This window comes from Harpegnathos saltator, unplaced genomic scaffold (assembly GCF_003227715.2).
Source record: "Harpegnathos saltator strain DR-91 unplaced genomic scaffold, Hsal_v8.6 scaffold164, whole genome shotgun sequence".
NCBI classification, from domain to species: Eukaryota; Metazoa; Arthropoda; class Insecta; order Hymenoptera; family Formicidae; genus Harpegnathos; species Harpegnathos saltator.
Genome location: NW_020229944.1, coordinates 30794 through 48119, shown reverse-complemented (window position 1 = coordinate 48119; position 17326 = coordinate 30794). Strand labels below are relative to the sequence as shown.

At 38.5% G+C, this 17326-nt stretch overlaps 1 protein-coding gene across 1 annotated transcript; it reads right to left on the bottom strand.

The window, feature by feature from the left end:
* Positions 1 to 2634: 2634 nt before the first annotated feature.
* LOC112588160 (putative uncharacterized protein FLJ37770) lies at positions 2635 to 3999 on the bottom strand. Its single transcript, XM_025296958.1, has 2 exons — positions 3783 to 3999; positions 2635 to 2819 (listed from the first exon to the last, which is right to left on the bottom strand). Exons 1-2 carry the CDS (start codon positions 3997 to 3999, stop codon positions 2635 to 2637), a joined length of 402 nt encoding a protein of 133 aa, XP_025152743.1.
* Positions 4000 to 17326: the final 13327 nt, after the last annotated feature.

The window sequence follows — 17326 nt, the reverse complement described above, 5'->3', positions numbered from 1 at the left end:
CGTCTTATGCGCCGAGCTTGCGCCTAGTGCGCCGGGATATTGTGCTTCGTGCGCCGGGCATTGCGCTTCTTGCGCCGGGACATTGCACCTTGTGTGTCGGGCATTGCGCTTCTTGCGCCAGGTTTTTGATTACAGTTTCGCCGTCCTCTGTCGCCACCTCTGTCAGCGCTCCTGATCAGCGGCTGTTCGCCGCCTCCCTTCCTGAAGTCCAGATCTTTAATGGCTCCCGCCACCTTCTTCACGACTCCCAGATTTACAACGTCTCCTGTCATCACCTCCACCGGCGCTACTGATCTACGGCATTTCTCCATTTCCTTCCCTGACGTCCAAACCTGCATCGTTTTTTGCCACCTCTACTGTCAACGCTCCTGAACTTCGGCTATTGCCCCTCTCGAAAACGCTGTTGAATTGAGATTATCGATTGCCTCCTCTCCCGCTGGCCGAATCTATTACGACTCTCATCACTACCAATTACAACGCTCCCTTCAAAGTTTACGTGAATATACCTATTTCAATTATAATAATTTTACTATATATATAGAAAATACAGTCCACATAACAATTGTCATATTTCTACTATATAAGTGGTCGATAAATACGTAACAATAAGTACTTACTTTGTTTTACTGGCTCTGATGCTGGAGCTGCTGGTAGTTGGGATTGTGGTGGTGGTGATGGTACAGGTGAAGATGGAGGTGGAGGTGGTGGTGGCGGTGGCAGAGATGGCGGTGGCGGTGGTGGTTCCTTAATTTTGTCTTTTAACATTTTAATTTTATAATTCTCTTTTTAATTTTATAATTTCTGCTGCTGCCTCCACTTGATCCAGTACTTCAAGTAAATCTTGTTCCTGAAAAATTTAAGGACGATTATTTATAGATAATCAATTCATAAATATGTTCACTATAAACTGATCTAGACTGTCATAATTCTACTATATAAACACCTATGGTACAGATATAACTTGCTGATAATGGATAGGATAGTAGGAATAATAGGGACAATAGGAATGGGTGGAACCTTATAGAAGAGTTCCCTTCCTCTAATTCGCTTTTTCATCCTTACTATTCTTACATAGAAAAAGGGGAGATCTTCTCAGCAAGCTATGTCTCGAGCCTAGATCGACTTCATTACGAAAGTTTCCATTGAACAGCAATTTAATTTCACTGTATAACCTTTGTCTATCCCCCATCCTCTTATCATCAATAGCGAAACTCTCTCATGCTCTGTAAGAGAAGCCATTTGGAATTGAAAACAAAAAATTTGCAAAAATTTGATATAAAAAATTCGGTTTCTTTACCTTTAAATAAAAATAATAAGTAATGTACCATTGATCGTTAATAATAATATGATAATAATTCAAAATGGACTAGAATGACATCAAAACTTGTTAAATCGATTAAAACTTAAAAACAATCTATTATCTATTTGACACTGATAGAATCGAGACAAACAAAAACCTTGAAGCATACACTTTATCGATGGCGAATACATTTTTCGGATACCGATCCTGGGATTTTTGAGCTCGCTAAAACCGAATCCGACGTCGGATTTTGCAAATTCAAGATGGCCGATTCAAGATAGCGGCCGATATTTAAAAATTACAAAAATTGGATCTCGTTTAAGGAGTTTTTGAAGTTGTTTCTGAAATCGAATCCGACATTGGATTTTACAAATTCAAGATGACCGATCCAAAATAGCGCCCGATATTGAGGAATTACCAACAATCGGAGTGTGACCTCGTACGTAACGTAAAATCTCACTCTTCACATTATGGGAGGGGGTAAAAGTATGTGTTTCCAGCCTAAAAAAAAATTTTTCAATCTTGACACTTTTAGGTCAAAAGTATGGATTTTCAGTCCCAAAAAAGTCCGGTTTGACCTTAATAATAATCTTAACTTATGACCTTGAGAATAAGAGCAAGGTCACGGCTGAATGTCCCTCGTTGACCTCTACATTCTTATTCTTATGCGTAACATTGCTCCCTAGCAGGTGCATTTTCGGAGATATTCGCGTTTTCAGCCTAAAACAAACTTAGACCTTTATGTGACCTTCAGAGGTTAAATTTGGCAGTGTTGAAGGTCATATCCAAGCGTAAAATTTTCCGCTCTTTTCATTTCTGGGGTCAAAAGTATGGGGTCCCATTTAAAAAAAATTGACCTGACCTTGAAATGACCTTCAAGGTCATTGTCAAAGTCAAATCCAAGGTCAGATAGCCAGGAAAAAATCATAAAAACCTAGTACTTCGCATTCTTTCTAGGACTCATATTTTTCGAGTTACTTTGCTCTTCCGGGACTTTTATAACACCCTGTATGTCATTATATTATATTATTACAATATATTATATCGTATATCGTTTCGTATTCGTAATATATATATATATATATGGCTGGCATTACTACCTGTAGCGCCATCTAACGGAGAAACGTATGCAACTGGACATTTTTTAGACGATGTTTCTTTCGTGATGAAAATTTAGCGATTCTGACTTTATATGAAAAATTCTCGACTTACAGTGCACATAGGAAAAAAATAAAGACAGTTTTATTATGTAAACCGACCCTAAGGAATCGATTGAGCTTACTCAGAACTTGATCAGATTAGCCATTTGAGCGGTACGATAATCTTGCCTCGGATCAACTAAGTGCTTCGCGTAAAGAGACCGGTCGGTCTCGCAACCCGTGTGCGTCACTTTGCTCTTGCGTGTACTTGGCACAAGACACTACCGTGTCTCTTGACTTTGCATTGACACATTTGGGACTAAGTTCCAAATTCGTATTTTCATCATTACACCAGGGAGTATTATCATTGCAACGTCGATCTACCGGGTGATCATATTGGCATATTTTATATAGACAGCAGTTCTAAAGGTCTTGATTCACAATTACTAAATATAGTATTCGAGGGCAAGAGTTTCTTTTTTCTCCGAGGAAACCAGTAAACTTATATATACTACTGTGATAAAAAAATAAGGTGAATTTGTTTATAAAATGAAAAATCTTTATTTATTCTTCCAAATCAATTTCATCGCCTTCAAAGTACTCTCCGTCCGACACGATGCACTTATGCCAACGTTTTTTCCAATCCTCGAAACAGTCAGAGCAGTCTTTTTCCGGGATGGCCTTCAATACTTTTTTCGATTCGGTTTTTATCTCCTCAATCGAGTCGAAACGGTGTCCCCGGAGCGGTCTTTTGAGTTTGTTGAACAGCCAGAAGTCGCACGATGCTAAATCAGGCGAATACGGTGGTTGTGGAACGATATGGGTCGAATTTTTGGCGAAATGTTTTCGAAGAACCAATGCAGTGTGGGTGCATTATCGTGGTACAAAAACCAAGAATTGTCTGCTCATAATTCTAGGCTTTTGAGGCGAATAGCTTCACGCAAACACTCAACGACGCATAACACTCAAATAATATTCCTTGTTAACAGTTTGGCCTGGCGGAAGAAATTCATAATGCACAACACCGCGATAATCGAAGAAAACTGTCAACATGACCTTGATTTTTTAGTGACTTTGGCGCGGTTTTTTCGGTCTTGATTCACTTTTTGCACGACATTCGCTCGACTGGTCGGTTGTTTCCGAGTCGTATGCATAGATCCAAGTCTCATCTCCCGTAATGATGCGTTTCATGACGTCCTGGTAGTCAGAAATCATTGTTTCACAGATGTCAACGCGACGCTTTTTTTCCAAAAAATTGAGTGTTTTTGGAACCAATCGAGATTTGACGCGTTTGAGGCACAAAACATCTTTTTAAATGGTTTGGGTTGATCCAAATTATATACCCGTAGCATCAGCAAGGTCTCTAATTGTCAATCGACGATTTTCGAACAGCAAATCTTTGATTTCCTTGATGTGGCTTTCATCGGTAGATGTTAATGGTCGTCCGAGGCGCTGTTCGTCTTGAACTCGTTCTCGGCCTTCTTTGAAGTCTTTGTACCACTTGTAAACATTTTTTTGCGACTTATATATAGCCTTATCTCCAAAGGCCTTCTGCAACATCCTCAACGTTTCCGAGGCAGAATATTCATTTCGTAAACAAAATTTAATGCAAATTCTTTGCTCAACAAAATCAGACATAGTAAAAATCGAAAAACTCACTCTTGTATGTTTACAAAAACATATATAGCTCTGCAGCAATTGAATATATTGACATGAAACTCTGCATAGATGTCAAAGACAGTGCTACCAACCCATCAAAAAATAACTTCATGATTTTAAAGTACCCGCGAAGTTTAAATGAAAAATTCACTTTATTTTTTGGTCACAGTAGTATACATGAGGTGGTTTCTGGTTCAAATTCGGACGCTTCCATTATACACCACTATGTTGCGGTGAAATTATGTCGATCAGCCAAATGATATTAAGGTTCATCTACATTAACTGTAAGAGGAAGGCTATAAGGTTGCAAGACACGAAATGAAATATTTTCATTCGCTGACAGCTTACGTTACAGCCTTATAGCCTTACTCTTACAGCTATTGTAAACGAGCCTTTAAAAAACCACTTTCTTGTTCCTTATACATTATACTGTCTGTTTACAGCACCATCATTACAGGGATTATGTCGCGAAATAATTTTTTAGTACATGAAGGGGAAGGACAGAAAGTTGACGGCGGCATGTATAAAGAAGTTGGGATTATCAAAGATTCTGACTTAAAAATTGGCGATTCACGAACAAATAAACTTTTTCGAACATTACGAACTAATAAATGAGGATTGCAATCCATAATATAAGTACATGATATAAGTACTTATTTTATTAGAAATAAACACATTTCTTAAAATTATTTATAAACCTTTTTAAATTACGCTTTTTTAAGACTCTTAAGCTACGAACAACTTTTACAGACTCTTTTTATTAATGAAGTACGTTTATAGTACGATCCTTTATATGTACGAAGATAATCCAAGAGATACCTGACCTAACAAAGAAAACACAAAAAATTTGCGAAAAAATATCTTTATTTCTCTACATAGTCTCCTTTTAGCTCAATACACTTTTCCATCGATGTTCAATAGCTTCGATACCCTGTTTATAGTGGGAATCGTCGAGCTCCTCAGCCATCAAGTCACCTTGATCCATTGTTTTGATTGTTCCCTCGTCTCAGGTATAAAATGATGGACCCATGTTTCATCCATGGTTATGAATCGACGCAAAAATTCGGCTTTATTGCTGCGAAACTTCGCCAAACACTCGATTGAAACATCCTCACGACGCTGTTTTTGTTCCAATCGCGGCACCCATCTTGCGCACAGCTTTCTCATGTCCAAATTTTCAGTCAATATGCGATGTACAGCACTTTTTGAAATGCCTACCATGTCTGCTAATTCGCGCACTTTCAGTCGACGGTCATCCAATATCATTTTATGGATTTTCTTCACCATTTCTGGCGTGGTCACCTCATTTGGTTGACCACTGCGATGTTCGTCTTGGCAGCTCATACGGCCTCGTTTAAACTCTGCCACCCAATATTTTACTGTTGCAAACGAAGAAGCAGACTCCCCCAGAGTAGAATCTAGCTCCGCTTTAATATTAGTTGGACTAAGGCCTTTCAAATGAAAGTATTGTATCACATAACGATGACCAATTTTTTCCATGTTTACAAATTCACTGAGAGCGTTCACTATTGATGGCTGCCAAACAAATACTAAACAACGTAGCGTCGTCAAACTTCAAACTTAAGCTTTATAAAGTTGGTACTTTCTATCATAGTCATTCTTTTCAAACAACAACCGCCATCTATACGTCAGGTCGGATACTTCTGGGACTATCCTCGTATATCCCCCTTAACCCTTTGCGACATAGTGATGGATATATGCAACACCTTTTAAAACTTTGAAGATTCATTTTTTTATTTAAAAGTTTTTCATGAAAATTTGCATTTAAGAGGTCGCTGATTATGAATCTGTTGACGGAATTTCGAAATGCATAATGGCGGATCTATTATGGCGGACCAAATTTAAAAAATTTTTGATTTCCCTGAAAATTGGTATATACAAGTTTTTGGGGTTACTGATAATGAATCCGCTGTCAGAATTTCGAAATTCAAGTTGGCAGATTCAATATGGCGGATCAAAAATTTAAAAACTTTTGATTTTCATGAAAATTGGTATATAGAAATTTTCAGGATCGCTGTTATGAATCCGCTGTCAGAATTGGCGCAGTTTTGCCAACCTATGAAATCCGATAAATCACAGTATCCAATGCTGGAAATTTAAAAAAATCTAGAAAAATATCTATTTTTATTCATAAAAATTTTTATTTTTGTCTTATTTTTATTTTGTTTCCGTTTCTCCGTTTGTTGTTTTTTAGTTTCTGTTATCTTTTTGCTATTTGTTTTGCTATTTGTTTTGCTTTTTATCGTTGTTCTTTTTGCTTCTTTTATATTTTTTTTTATTTTAATACTTTCATAATTTTATGTTTTCTCTTATTTCATTTTTTGGACTTTTTGTTTTTGTTTTGAGCAGCCACAAAGCTTTTCCCTCTTGTGCACAGACGACTTGTGCACAGTGAATCCGTAATCAGCGACCACAAAAACCCCTTTTTTTCGGTCACGCAGGGGAAATCCTCATGGATATCCCCGCTCCTTAGAGAAGGCGGGGGTTATGTCGGACTTCTACTGACTAAAACCCCTGCGGGGTGCCTATCGCTCGGACCGTGATGGGGGAGTCAGGGGAACTACGCCTGCATTCCCTCCCCGAACCCCCCCCCCCAAAACCCCTATGTACGTATTTTCATGGAAATCGAAAATCTTTTAAAATTTGGTCCACCATATTGATTCGCCATTTGAATCGATATTCGAACAAGTTCTAATCTGAAAAAACTTATGTAGAATTCATGAAAAAAAAATTTAAAATTGACCCTCATATTGGATCCGCCATCTTGAATTTCGAAATTCTGACAGCGGATTCATAATCAGCGACACCAAAAACTATTATATGCAAATTTTCATGAAAAATTGTTGAATAGAGAAATGTATGCTTCAAAGGGTTAAATTTTTAACCTTATCTAATAATTTATTAATTTTATATAACGCGCCGTGCTAAAAATAAAGATTAATGTAATAATGCGTTGCTCTATTTCTTTCCCCAAATTCCTGCAAAACATATACAAGAATTATAATTCTTGAATATGTTTTTGAAGGTTAATAAAATGATAATTATCATTTTATTAACCTTCTTTATTAATATCCCTTTTTTAATAACCCTTCTTTATCAATGATTAAATACAGGATGACTATTTTTAATCTTAACACGCAAATATTTCGAAAATATGCAATTGTACGAAAAACTATTTAAACAAAACTTGTATAATATTGAGGGGGACGTACAATAGTGACCTTGGTTTGACCTTAGGACATCTACTTAAGGTCAGAGGATGGTCAACCTAATTTTCTCTAATGGAACCCCCTATTTTTCATATCATATTCTTATAGTTGATTTCAAGACCTTTCCAAAACACTATGATAAAATAATTTTTTATTGAATACTTTCCGAGTTCTGAACTAGAGATGAGCTAGAGATTCAAGACGCTGCCACATACGAGGATAGTCCCAGAAGTATCCGACCTGACGTATAGATGGCAGTTGTTGTTTGAAAAGAATGACTATGATAGAAAGTACCAACTTTATAAAGCTTAAGTTTGAAGTTTGACAACGCTACGTTGTTTAGTATTTGTTTGGCAGCCATCAATAGTGAACGCTCTCAGTGAATTTATAAACATGGAAAAAATTGGTCATCGTTATGTGATGCAATACTTTCATTTGAAAGGCCTTAGTCCAACCAATATTAAAGCGGAGCTAGATTCTACTCTGGGAGAGTCTGTTCCTTCGTTTACAACAGTAAAATATTGGGTGGCAGAGTTTAAGTGAGGCCGTACGAGCTGCCAAGACGAACATCGCAGTGGTCAACCAAATGAGGTGACCACGCCAGAAATGATGGAGAAAATCAAAATGGTATTGGATGACCGTCGACTGAAAGTGCGCGAGTTAGCAGACATGGTAGGCATTTCAAAAAGTACTGTACATCGCATATTGACTGAAAATTTGGACATGAGAAAGCTGTGCGCAAGATGGGTGCCGCGATTGGAATAAAAACAGCGTCGTGAGAATATTTCAATCGAGTGTTTGGCGAAGTTTCACAGCAATAAAACCGAGATTTTGCGTCGATTCATAACCATGGATGAAACATGGGTCCATCACTTCACACCTGAGACGAAGGAACAGTCAAAACAATGGACTAAAAGGGGAGAATCGGTTCCAAAAAAGCGAAGACAGTTCTATCTGCAGGCAAGGTTATGGCATCAGTTTCTTGGGATGCGCGTGGAATAATTTTCACTGATTATCTTCAGAAAGGAAAACCAATCAACGGCGAGTATTATGCGAACTTATTGCAGCGTTTGAGTGATGAAATCAAGAAAAAACGGCCGCATTTGGCGAAAAAAATGTTGTGTTTCATCAAGACAATGCACCAGTTCATACATCCGTTATCGCAATGGCCAAAATCAATGAGTTAAAGTTCAAATTGCTTCGTCACGCACCCTGCTCGCCAGATTTAGCCCCCTCGGATTATTTTCTGTTTCCAAACTTGAAAAAATGGCTCGGTGGTAAAAGATTTACCAACAATGAAGAGGTGGAGTCTGCGGTTGAGGGCTATTTTGAGGAGCTCGACGATTCCCACTATAAACAGGGTATCGAAGCTATTGAACATCGCTGGAAAAAGTATATTGAACTAAAAGGAGACTATGTAGAGAAATAAAGATATTTTTTCCCACATTTTTTGTGTTTTCTTTTTAGGTCAGGTACTTCTGGAACTACCCTCGTAGCTATCACTATAGAAGGGATGTCGTGGAGATGTCTTCTGTCCCAACAAAAGGCATCTCTGCGTGGAAGGAGAAAACTATTGAGAAGCGACGAGCGACAGACAATTGAGAGACGGACTAGCTACGAGGTGATATCAGGTGTAGTAAAAAGAAATCCATTATTTTTGCATGAAATTGAAGGCTTTAATTACCATAGTTAGAATGATCCGATTTAGATCAAATATGCGCGTTTTGTTCGATAACTTGTTGCCATTTTGAAGGTAATTTTATTATGCCTCTCTCATAGAAGCCCTCGTCCCTATTGGCAAAAAATTGAGACAGTCGATTTTCACAAGCCTCTCTTGAAACGAATTTTTCACCAGCAAAATTGTTCGCCATGGACAGGAACAGATGGTAATCACTTGGTGTCAGGTCCGGACTATAAGGTGGATGCATAAGAACTTGCCAACCAAGCTCCCGGAGCTTCTGGCGAGTCACTATCGATGTGTGTGGCTTGGCGTTGTCCTGATGGAACACAATTCCTCTCCTATTGGCCAAAGGTGGCCGCTTCTGGGCGATTGCTTCCTTCAGACGGTCCAATTGTTGACAGTACAGTTCCGAGTTAAGAGTTTTGTCGTAGGGGAGCAGCTCATAGTAGATAATTCCCTGCCAATCCCACCAAACACACAGCAAAACCTTCCTGGCCGTCAATCCTGGCTTGGCCACCGTTTCCGCCGGCTCACCGCGATTCGACCACGAACGTTTTCGCTTGACGTTGTCGTAAGTGATCCACTTTTCATCACCAGTGACCAATCGCTTCAGAAATGTGTCGATTTTGTTGCGATTCAGCAGCGATTCACAGATGGAAATTCGGTCCATGAGGTTTTTTTGCGTTAACTCGTGTGGCACCAATACATCGAGCTTCTTTTTTTTATCCAGCCTTATTCAAATGGTTCCAAACGGTTTTTTTGTGCAATCTTTAGCTCTTGGGCAATCGAAATAGTGCTTACATGACGGTCGGACTCGACAATGTCCATGATTTTATCGATATTTTCGACAATTGGCCTTCCAGTGCGTGGTGCATCTTTGACATCGAAATTACCGGGACGGAATCGACGAAACCAAAATTGCGCGTGATTGGCTGTTACAGTATCAGGATCATAAACACTATTCACATTTTCAGCCGCCTGGCTTGCGTTTTCGCCTTTATCGAAGAAAAACTGTAAAATATAGCGTATTTTCTCTTTGCTAGTGTCCATCTTTGACGCGCGCTTAAACAAAACTGAGTCAACTAATCACAAAACTGTCAGAAAAGTTTTTTTAGTACGAAATCTCATCTTTCTAACGCCATCTAGTGGAACCCGATCGGACTTATACAACGCGAGATACAGATAACTAAAGCCATCTATTGGAAAAATAATGGATTTCTTTTTACTACACCTAATATGTAAATGTAGCGCCCTGGATTGCTCGTTAATGAAACGCGCCTTAGAAAGTACACAAGTGACGGTCTGTGGACGAGCCACTGTAAGTACATAATTAAGTACAAAAGTAAAAATTAAAATTAAAACTTTGTTTCCTTGATTATTTTTAATATGACTGATTATTCACTTAATGAAATTGTCGATATGATAATTGAATATGGAAGGAGTAATGAAAATTCCAGAGAATGTGCCCGTCAGTATGCATTATGATATCTAGATCGTCGATGTCCTAGTCATATAACAATAATCAATCTTATAAATAGAGCCCGTGAAAGTAATTTACATCGCAAACGTAAAAGAAAATCTTCAATTGATAATAATAATTGGACTATAGCTGTTTTAGGGATGATAGCCATAAATCCTCAAATTAGTCAACGTACAATCAGCCGAGAACTCAACATTTGTCAAAAATCTGTTCAATAAATTTTAAAAGCGAATCATTTTCATGTGTTACGTCCTGGAGGAGGAATGCAACTTGACGCTTGCTTTCGCAAGCTCCGACGTACTCGCAAGTCTGCGGTGCAGATCAAGGATCGGAATGACCCCTTTATCTGGCGCGGACATACGTCGGTGGTCTTTTATTTAGGTCAAGGAACTGAATCCTTTTACCTGGGATAGGACCGTGAGCGACGGTTGAGGGAAGGGAGAATTTTTTGGTTGAGAATAATTATTTGGAAACCGTGATTGGCTTACAATTACAAACAACTTGTTTTATTAGTAATTAGACGGATGTTCACAATGAAATAAAATTTACAAGCTTTTATAAAGTGTACGTATACATAGATGTATAAACAATTGCGGTCTGAGCAAAATTCCGTGTTCGTTATGTCCGACTGTGATCGAAAAGATTGGCCACTGGCGTCTGATTTAACAATTAAGGAGGAATGTCAAGGGGGATAGAAAACGGAAGTAAAACGAAAGGAAAAGAAAAGAGAGAGAAGAAAAGATAAAAAAATAAAACGAAAGAGGTCACTCAGGTAATAGAAAATATAAATAACTTACTGCTGGACTTCTCTGATCTTAATAGACAATGAAAGGTGTGGTTGCTGCGTCTCTGTGAGGATAGATGCCTCAAGTTCTGCGCCAAGGACAGGCAGCTGGTTTCGGTAGGATCGCTCTCAATGGCCCAAGAAGGCACAAAATCGTTGCACCGAATAATTAACAAGTGAAGAATACTGGTCGGTCTAAGCCACAAGTTGGCTTGATTGTTAAGAAACCCTGAAGGAGTGCTGGAGAGAAGCGTCTGTCCTGGGTGCTGGATCGGCGAGAAGTGAGTGAGTCTTTTGACTTTTCTCAAAAAGTCAGCTCGGTTGAGAGAGTGGGGTTTTGGGGGAAATGTTCCAGAAGATTATTTTATAGGAGATAAGATACATGTGGCAATAAGAGGATTTCGAAAGTCTTTTGTAAATAAAAAAAAACGTGGCAGCTATCTTAAGAAGTAAATATCGATATTTCTAAGAACGATGTCGTGGTACTGTTATCAATGATTAAGCGCGTGGGAAACAGGATAGGAGTTGGTTCAAGATTGTTAGTATTTTCGGGGTATCGAAAATTCCAGAGATATCATCGTGTGGTATCATGCCTGAGCGCATTCGGCCATATGATAAGTAATAATAAATTCGATTTCTCTTATTTATAAAAGAAGCCTAGGGTCCGCTGAGTCAGCAGGACGTAACACATGCTTATCATATTAACACATTCAACGACATCAGACAGTTACTGAAAATCAAAAACGAAAACGCGTTAAATTTTGTGAGGTTTGAGAAAATTACAGGAAGATCCGACTTTTTTTGACAAGGTTTTATTTACCGATGAATCTAGTTTCCAAAATACCGCTGATTTAAATCGTCATAATTGCCATTATTATTCAGATGTAAATCCATTTTGGGTTCGTCATGTAGATCATCAGCATCAGTGAAAAGTAAATGTTTGGTATGGCATATTAGATGGCCAAATTATTGGACCCCATTTTTTTGAAGATAATCTTAATCGAGAAATGTATTTACAATTCTTGCAAAATAATCTACCTAAATTTTTAAAGAATATTAATTTAACTAGAGGACTTATGTAGTTTCAACACAATGGTGCGCCTCCGCACAGAGCTAACATTGTGCGAGACTATTTATACCAAAGATATTCTGAACATTAGATAGGATTTAACGGGTATGTCCAATAGCCTCCAAATTCCTCTGATTTGACACCTTACTTTTTCTATGAGGGTTCATCAAAGGGATTGTTTTTGCTACGGAGTCAATGAATCCGATATGAGAAATTGCATCAGAGCTCTGGCAACTATTCCCGAAGAAGTCCTTCAAAGGACTATTATTGCGTTACGTGATAGGTGTATTGAAGTGAATGGTGATATTTGAACAAATGTTATAAATTCACGTAAATCGTGAGAGGCAAGGGGACTCACGGGCACCCCAAACGGGACAGAAAACTACTATGTCCACGCCGTTATTCTTGGATAGCGTTAAAAGTAGAATTAGAATAAAAAGTGTGTTTAAAAAATTCAAGGTGACCTCAACCTGAGCTTGAGGACAATACCAGGTATGTCGGTAATTACTTTCCGGTTTTTGTAACAGATGTCACTAGTCATAAGTATGCAATGTTATGATTTGATACATATGTCATTTTATTCTACTGACATTAACCTCAAAACTACACAAGTTACGTTCCGCCAAAATAACAGCGTTATAGATTTATAATTTTTTGAAAATGTCGAGTTTTGTGCCTGAAAACGTGCATTTGCGGCACGCATTACTTTTCTTGTTTAATCAAAAGAAAAAAGCTGCTGAAAGTCATCGTTTGCTGGTAGAGACTTACGGTGAGCATGCTCCAACCATAAGAACATGTGAAACGTGGTTTCGATAATTCAAATGTGGTGATTTCAACGTTCAAGACAAAAAACGTCCTGGTAGGCCGAAAACGTTTGAAGATGCGGAATTGCAGGAGTTATTGGATGAAGACCCAACACAAACTCAAAAACAATTGGCAGAAAAGTTGAATGTGAGCCGAGTAGCAATTTGTAAACGATTACAAGCGATGGGAAAGATCCAAAAGATGGGAAGATGGGTGCCACATGAATTGAATGACAGGCAATTGGAAAATCGAAAAATCGTCAGTGAAATGCTGCTTCAAAGGTATAAAAGGAAGTCATTTCTGCATCGAATAGTAACGGGTGATGAAAAATGGATTTATTTCGAAAATCCCAAGCGAAAAAAATCATGGTTATCACCTGGCGAAGGCGGCCCATCGACTGCAAGGCCAAATCGCTTTGGTCACAAGACCATGCTCTGTGTCTGGTGGGACCAGGTTGGTGTCGTATATTATGAACTGTTGAAACCTGCAGAAACAGTTAATACTGATCGCTACCAACAACAAATGATCAATTTGAACTGTGCATTGATCGAAAAACGTCCACAATACGCTCAAAGACATAAGGTGATTTTGCAGCATGACAACGCGCCATCTCATACAGCAAAACCAGTCAAAGAAGTGTTGAAATCACTTGGATGGGAAGTTTTATCGCACCCGCCGTACTCTCCAGACCTGGCTCCATCCGACTACCACCTTTTCGCATCGATGGGGCATCGATGATCGCTTGCAGAGCAGTACTTCGCCGATTTCGAAGAAATTATAAAATGGTTCGATGAATGGTTTAGCTCAAAGGAGAAACAGTTATTTTGGAATGGCATCCATAAATTGCCTGAGAGATGGGCAAAATATATAGAATCAAATGGCCAATACTTTGAATAAATATATTTTAACTATCCATTGTAAATAACGTGTTTTCTTTAGCGAAAAAACCGGAAAGGAATTACCGACACATCTGGTATGTCGAAGTCAACCAAGATCATCATTCTTTTTTTGTTTCGAACCTAATCGTTTTAAGATAATGGATTGACTTAACCTTCACCTGTTAAATTTTGAGTCTCATAACTCGGAAAGTATTCAACAAAAAAATACTTTATCATAGTGTTTTGGAAAGGTCTTGAAGTCAACTATAAGAATGTGATATGAAAAATAGGAGGTTCCATTTGAGAAAATTAGATTGACCATCCTTTGACCTTAAGTAGATCTTCTGAGGTCAAACCAAGATCATTATTATACGTCCCCCTCAACATCATAGAACTTTTATTTAAAAAGTTTTTTTGTAAAATTGCATATTTCAAAATATTTGCCTGTTAAGATTAAAAATAATCACTATATAATGGAGTTACATTTAAATTATCTGGTAAATATAATACGCGTGTGTAGCATTGCATGTGTGGTTTCATCAAGTATTCTGCATATTTTGCTATATATTGTATGTTGGTGAACAATATAACTGATTTGCTTATACATAATTTTTAATTTTTGCTCATTTTATAGTGCCAACAAATCAAAATTTATGATTGTTGGATTAACATAACCATGTCATTTATTCCCATTATAAAATTGTTGGTTAGATCAACAAGTCATAAATAACAAATCATGTTATCACAACGGAGTCATTTGCTATCCCATATTATTAGGTGTGTGAATTAATTCGGTCCGTTTTTTTCTTCCGAAAAAAGACTTTAGTATGAAAAAACATGAAAAAGTACACTAATCAAAGTATTTGCCATCGCTTGCTATTATTTTTTCCCATCTGTCTGGCAGTTGTTGCATTCCGTAACAGAAAAACGACTTGTTCTTCGAAGCGATTCATTCATTAAGCCATTTCTCTATTTCTTCATAATTGTTGAAGTGCTGGTCCGAAAGCCCGTGTGCCATCGATCTGAACAAGTGATAATCGGATGGGGTAATGTCTGGTGAATACGGCGGGTGAGGTTAAACGTCCCAGATAAGTGCTTCTACGGTGGCCTTCATAATCTTTCCAATATGTAGTCGAGCGTTATCGTGCTGGAAGATCACTTTGTCGTGTCTCTTTGCATATTCTGGCCGCTTATTCTTCAATGCGTTGTTTAAATGGGTCAATTGTTGTTGGTAAAGTTCGGCAGTAATGGTTTGGCTCTGTTTTAATAGTTCATGATACACTACACCTTTTTAATCCCACCATATACAGAGCATTACTTTCTTGCCGTGAATATTCCGCTTTGGTATCGATGTGAATGGTTTTCCTGTGTCGCTAATGGATTTCCTTCGTTTGGGATTATCAAAATATATCCACTTTTCGTCTCCACTCATAATACGATGCAAAAAACCTTTTCTTTTTTGTCTGGCAAGCAAGATTTCAGACATGGCTTTTCGCCCCTCGATGTCTTTCATTTCGTATGACACCCATCTTCCTTCTTTGTAAATCTTTCCCATGGCTGCCAAACGCACAGAAATTGTTGATCGATCAACATTCAATAATTGCGCGAGCTCATGTTGCGATTAACACGGATCTTTTTCGATTAGCGCAATTCTTCGTCCTCGAACTTCTTCGGCTGACCTGGACGAGGTTTGTCATCGACACTGAAATCATCAATTTTGAAACGTCGAAACCTGCATGATTCTCTGCATGATTTATCGATGGGAGCACTTTCATCATAAGCTTCTACGAGCATTCGATGAGCTTCAGTGGCTGTTTTCTTCAAATGAAAACAGAAAATAAGAACTTCCCGGAAATTATGCTCTTTTAGCTCGAATTTTGACATTTTCGAATCAGATAAACACGATGTTATTGTTACAAACCCAAACATTTATCAACTGAATATTATTGCCCGATATTAAAACTAAAAAATAAAGCCTTTTGCAGACGTTAGAAGTTAAAAAATTATATAGTACCGCAATGGACCGAATTAATTCACCACCTAATAACAAGCCATTTGTTACGATTGGTGGTGCTTTGTTAACCTTTTCGCTACTAATGGTGACTGTAGTCACCCAACGTGTATCTGTTGAATAAAGAATTAATAATTTATATTACTAATAATTTACATTTAACGCCACTAAACGTTAAGAGGACATTATGATCTAGAGCGCTCAAAAATAAGGTAAAGAGTGCTTTTTCAATGTGAGTTCCCTTGCCTTTCACAGATTGGGGTGTTTTTTTATGTGAGTCCCTTTGCCTCTCATTATGCTTGGTTGTTTTGTGAATCGTGATAGATATATTGCATATTTCAAGATTGGGTATCTGTATTCCATGGTATTGAGCGAATCCAAAAAATCACACAATTTTCATTACATGACTGCAACAACCTGCAATCCGAATACCACTTTCACAAGTACAATAATACTCATAAATAAAATTCCGTCCAGTTTTTGCCTTATCCACTAGAACAAAAATGTGATGACATTTTCTGCTACGAAACCGAGACTTCATGTAAGCCTCGATAAGTACTATAAAGGTTTCTCGATAACGACTTTTTGCCGAGCGACGCTGCACCTCGACAACAGCGCGAACGTCTAATACGAGGGTGGTCCGATAAGTACTTAGCTTACAAAAGAAAAACGAAAATTTTGGAAAAGTGGCGATTTATTTCTCAACATAGTCTCCTTTTAGCTCGATACACTTGACCCAGCGATGCTCCAACTTCTTTAACCCGTCTGAAAAATACGTTTTCTCAAGGTCTGCAAAGTAGGCCTCCGTGGCGGCGATGACCTCCTCATTCGACTCAAATTTCTGCCCGGCGAGTGACTTTTTCAAGTTTGGAAACAAAAAGAAGTCGCACGGGGCCAAATCTGGAGAATACGGTGGATGGGGCAGCAGTTCGTAGCCCAATTCGACCAATTTGACCATGGCGAGGGCGGAGGTGTGAGCCGGTGCGTTGTCATGGTGGAAGAGCACTTTTTTCTTCGCTAAATGGGGCCGTTTTTTCTGCAATTTGGCGTCGAATCGGCCCAATAATTCGGCATAGTACAGCCCTGTGACCGTTTTGCCCTTCTCCAGGTAGTCGATGTAGATCACACCTTGTGAATCCCAGAAAATGGTGGCCATCACCTTTCCGGCCGATAGGACAGTCTTCGCCTTCTTCGGAGCACGTTCGCCGGGTGAAGTCCACTGTTTCGACTGTTCCTTGGTTTCTGGTGTGTACCAGTGGATCCATGTTTCGTCGACGGTCACGAAACGACG

Excerpts from the sequence above, each read along its gene's own strand:
- LOC112588160 (XM_025296958.1), bottom strand. The coding sequence starts at position 3,999 with ATGTTGCAGAAGGCCTTTGGAGATAAGGCTATATATAAGTCGCAAAAA. Across the intron at positions 2,820-3,782 it reads AGACCTTGCTGATGCTACGG|ATCGACGTTGCAATGATAAT; the intron begins GTATATAATTTG and ends ATCACCCGGTAG.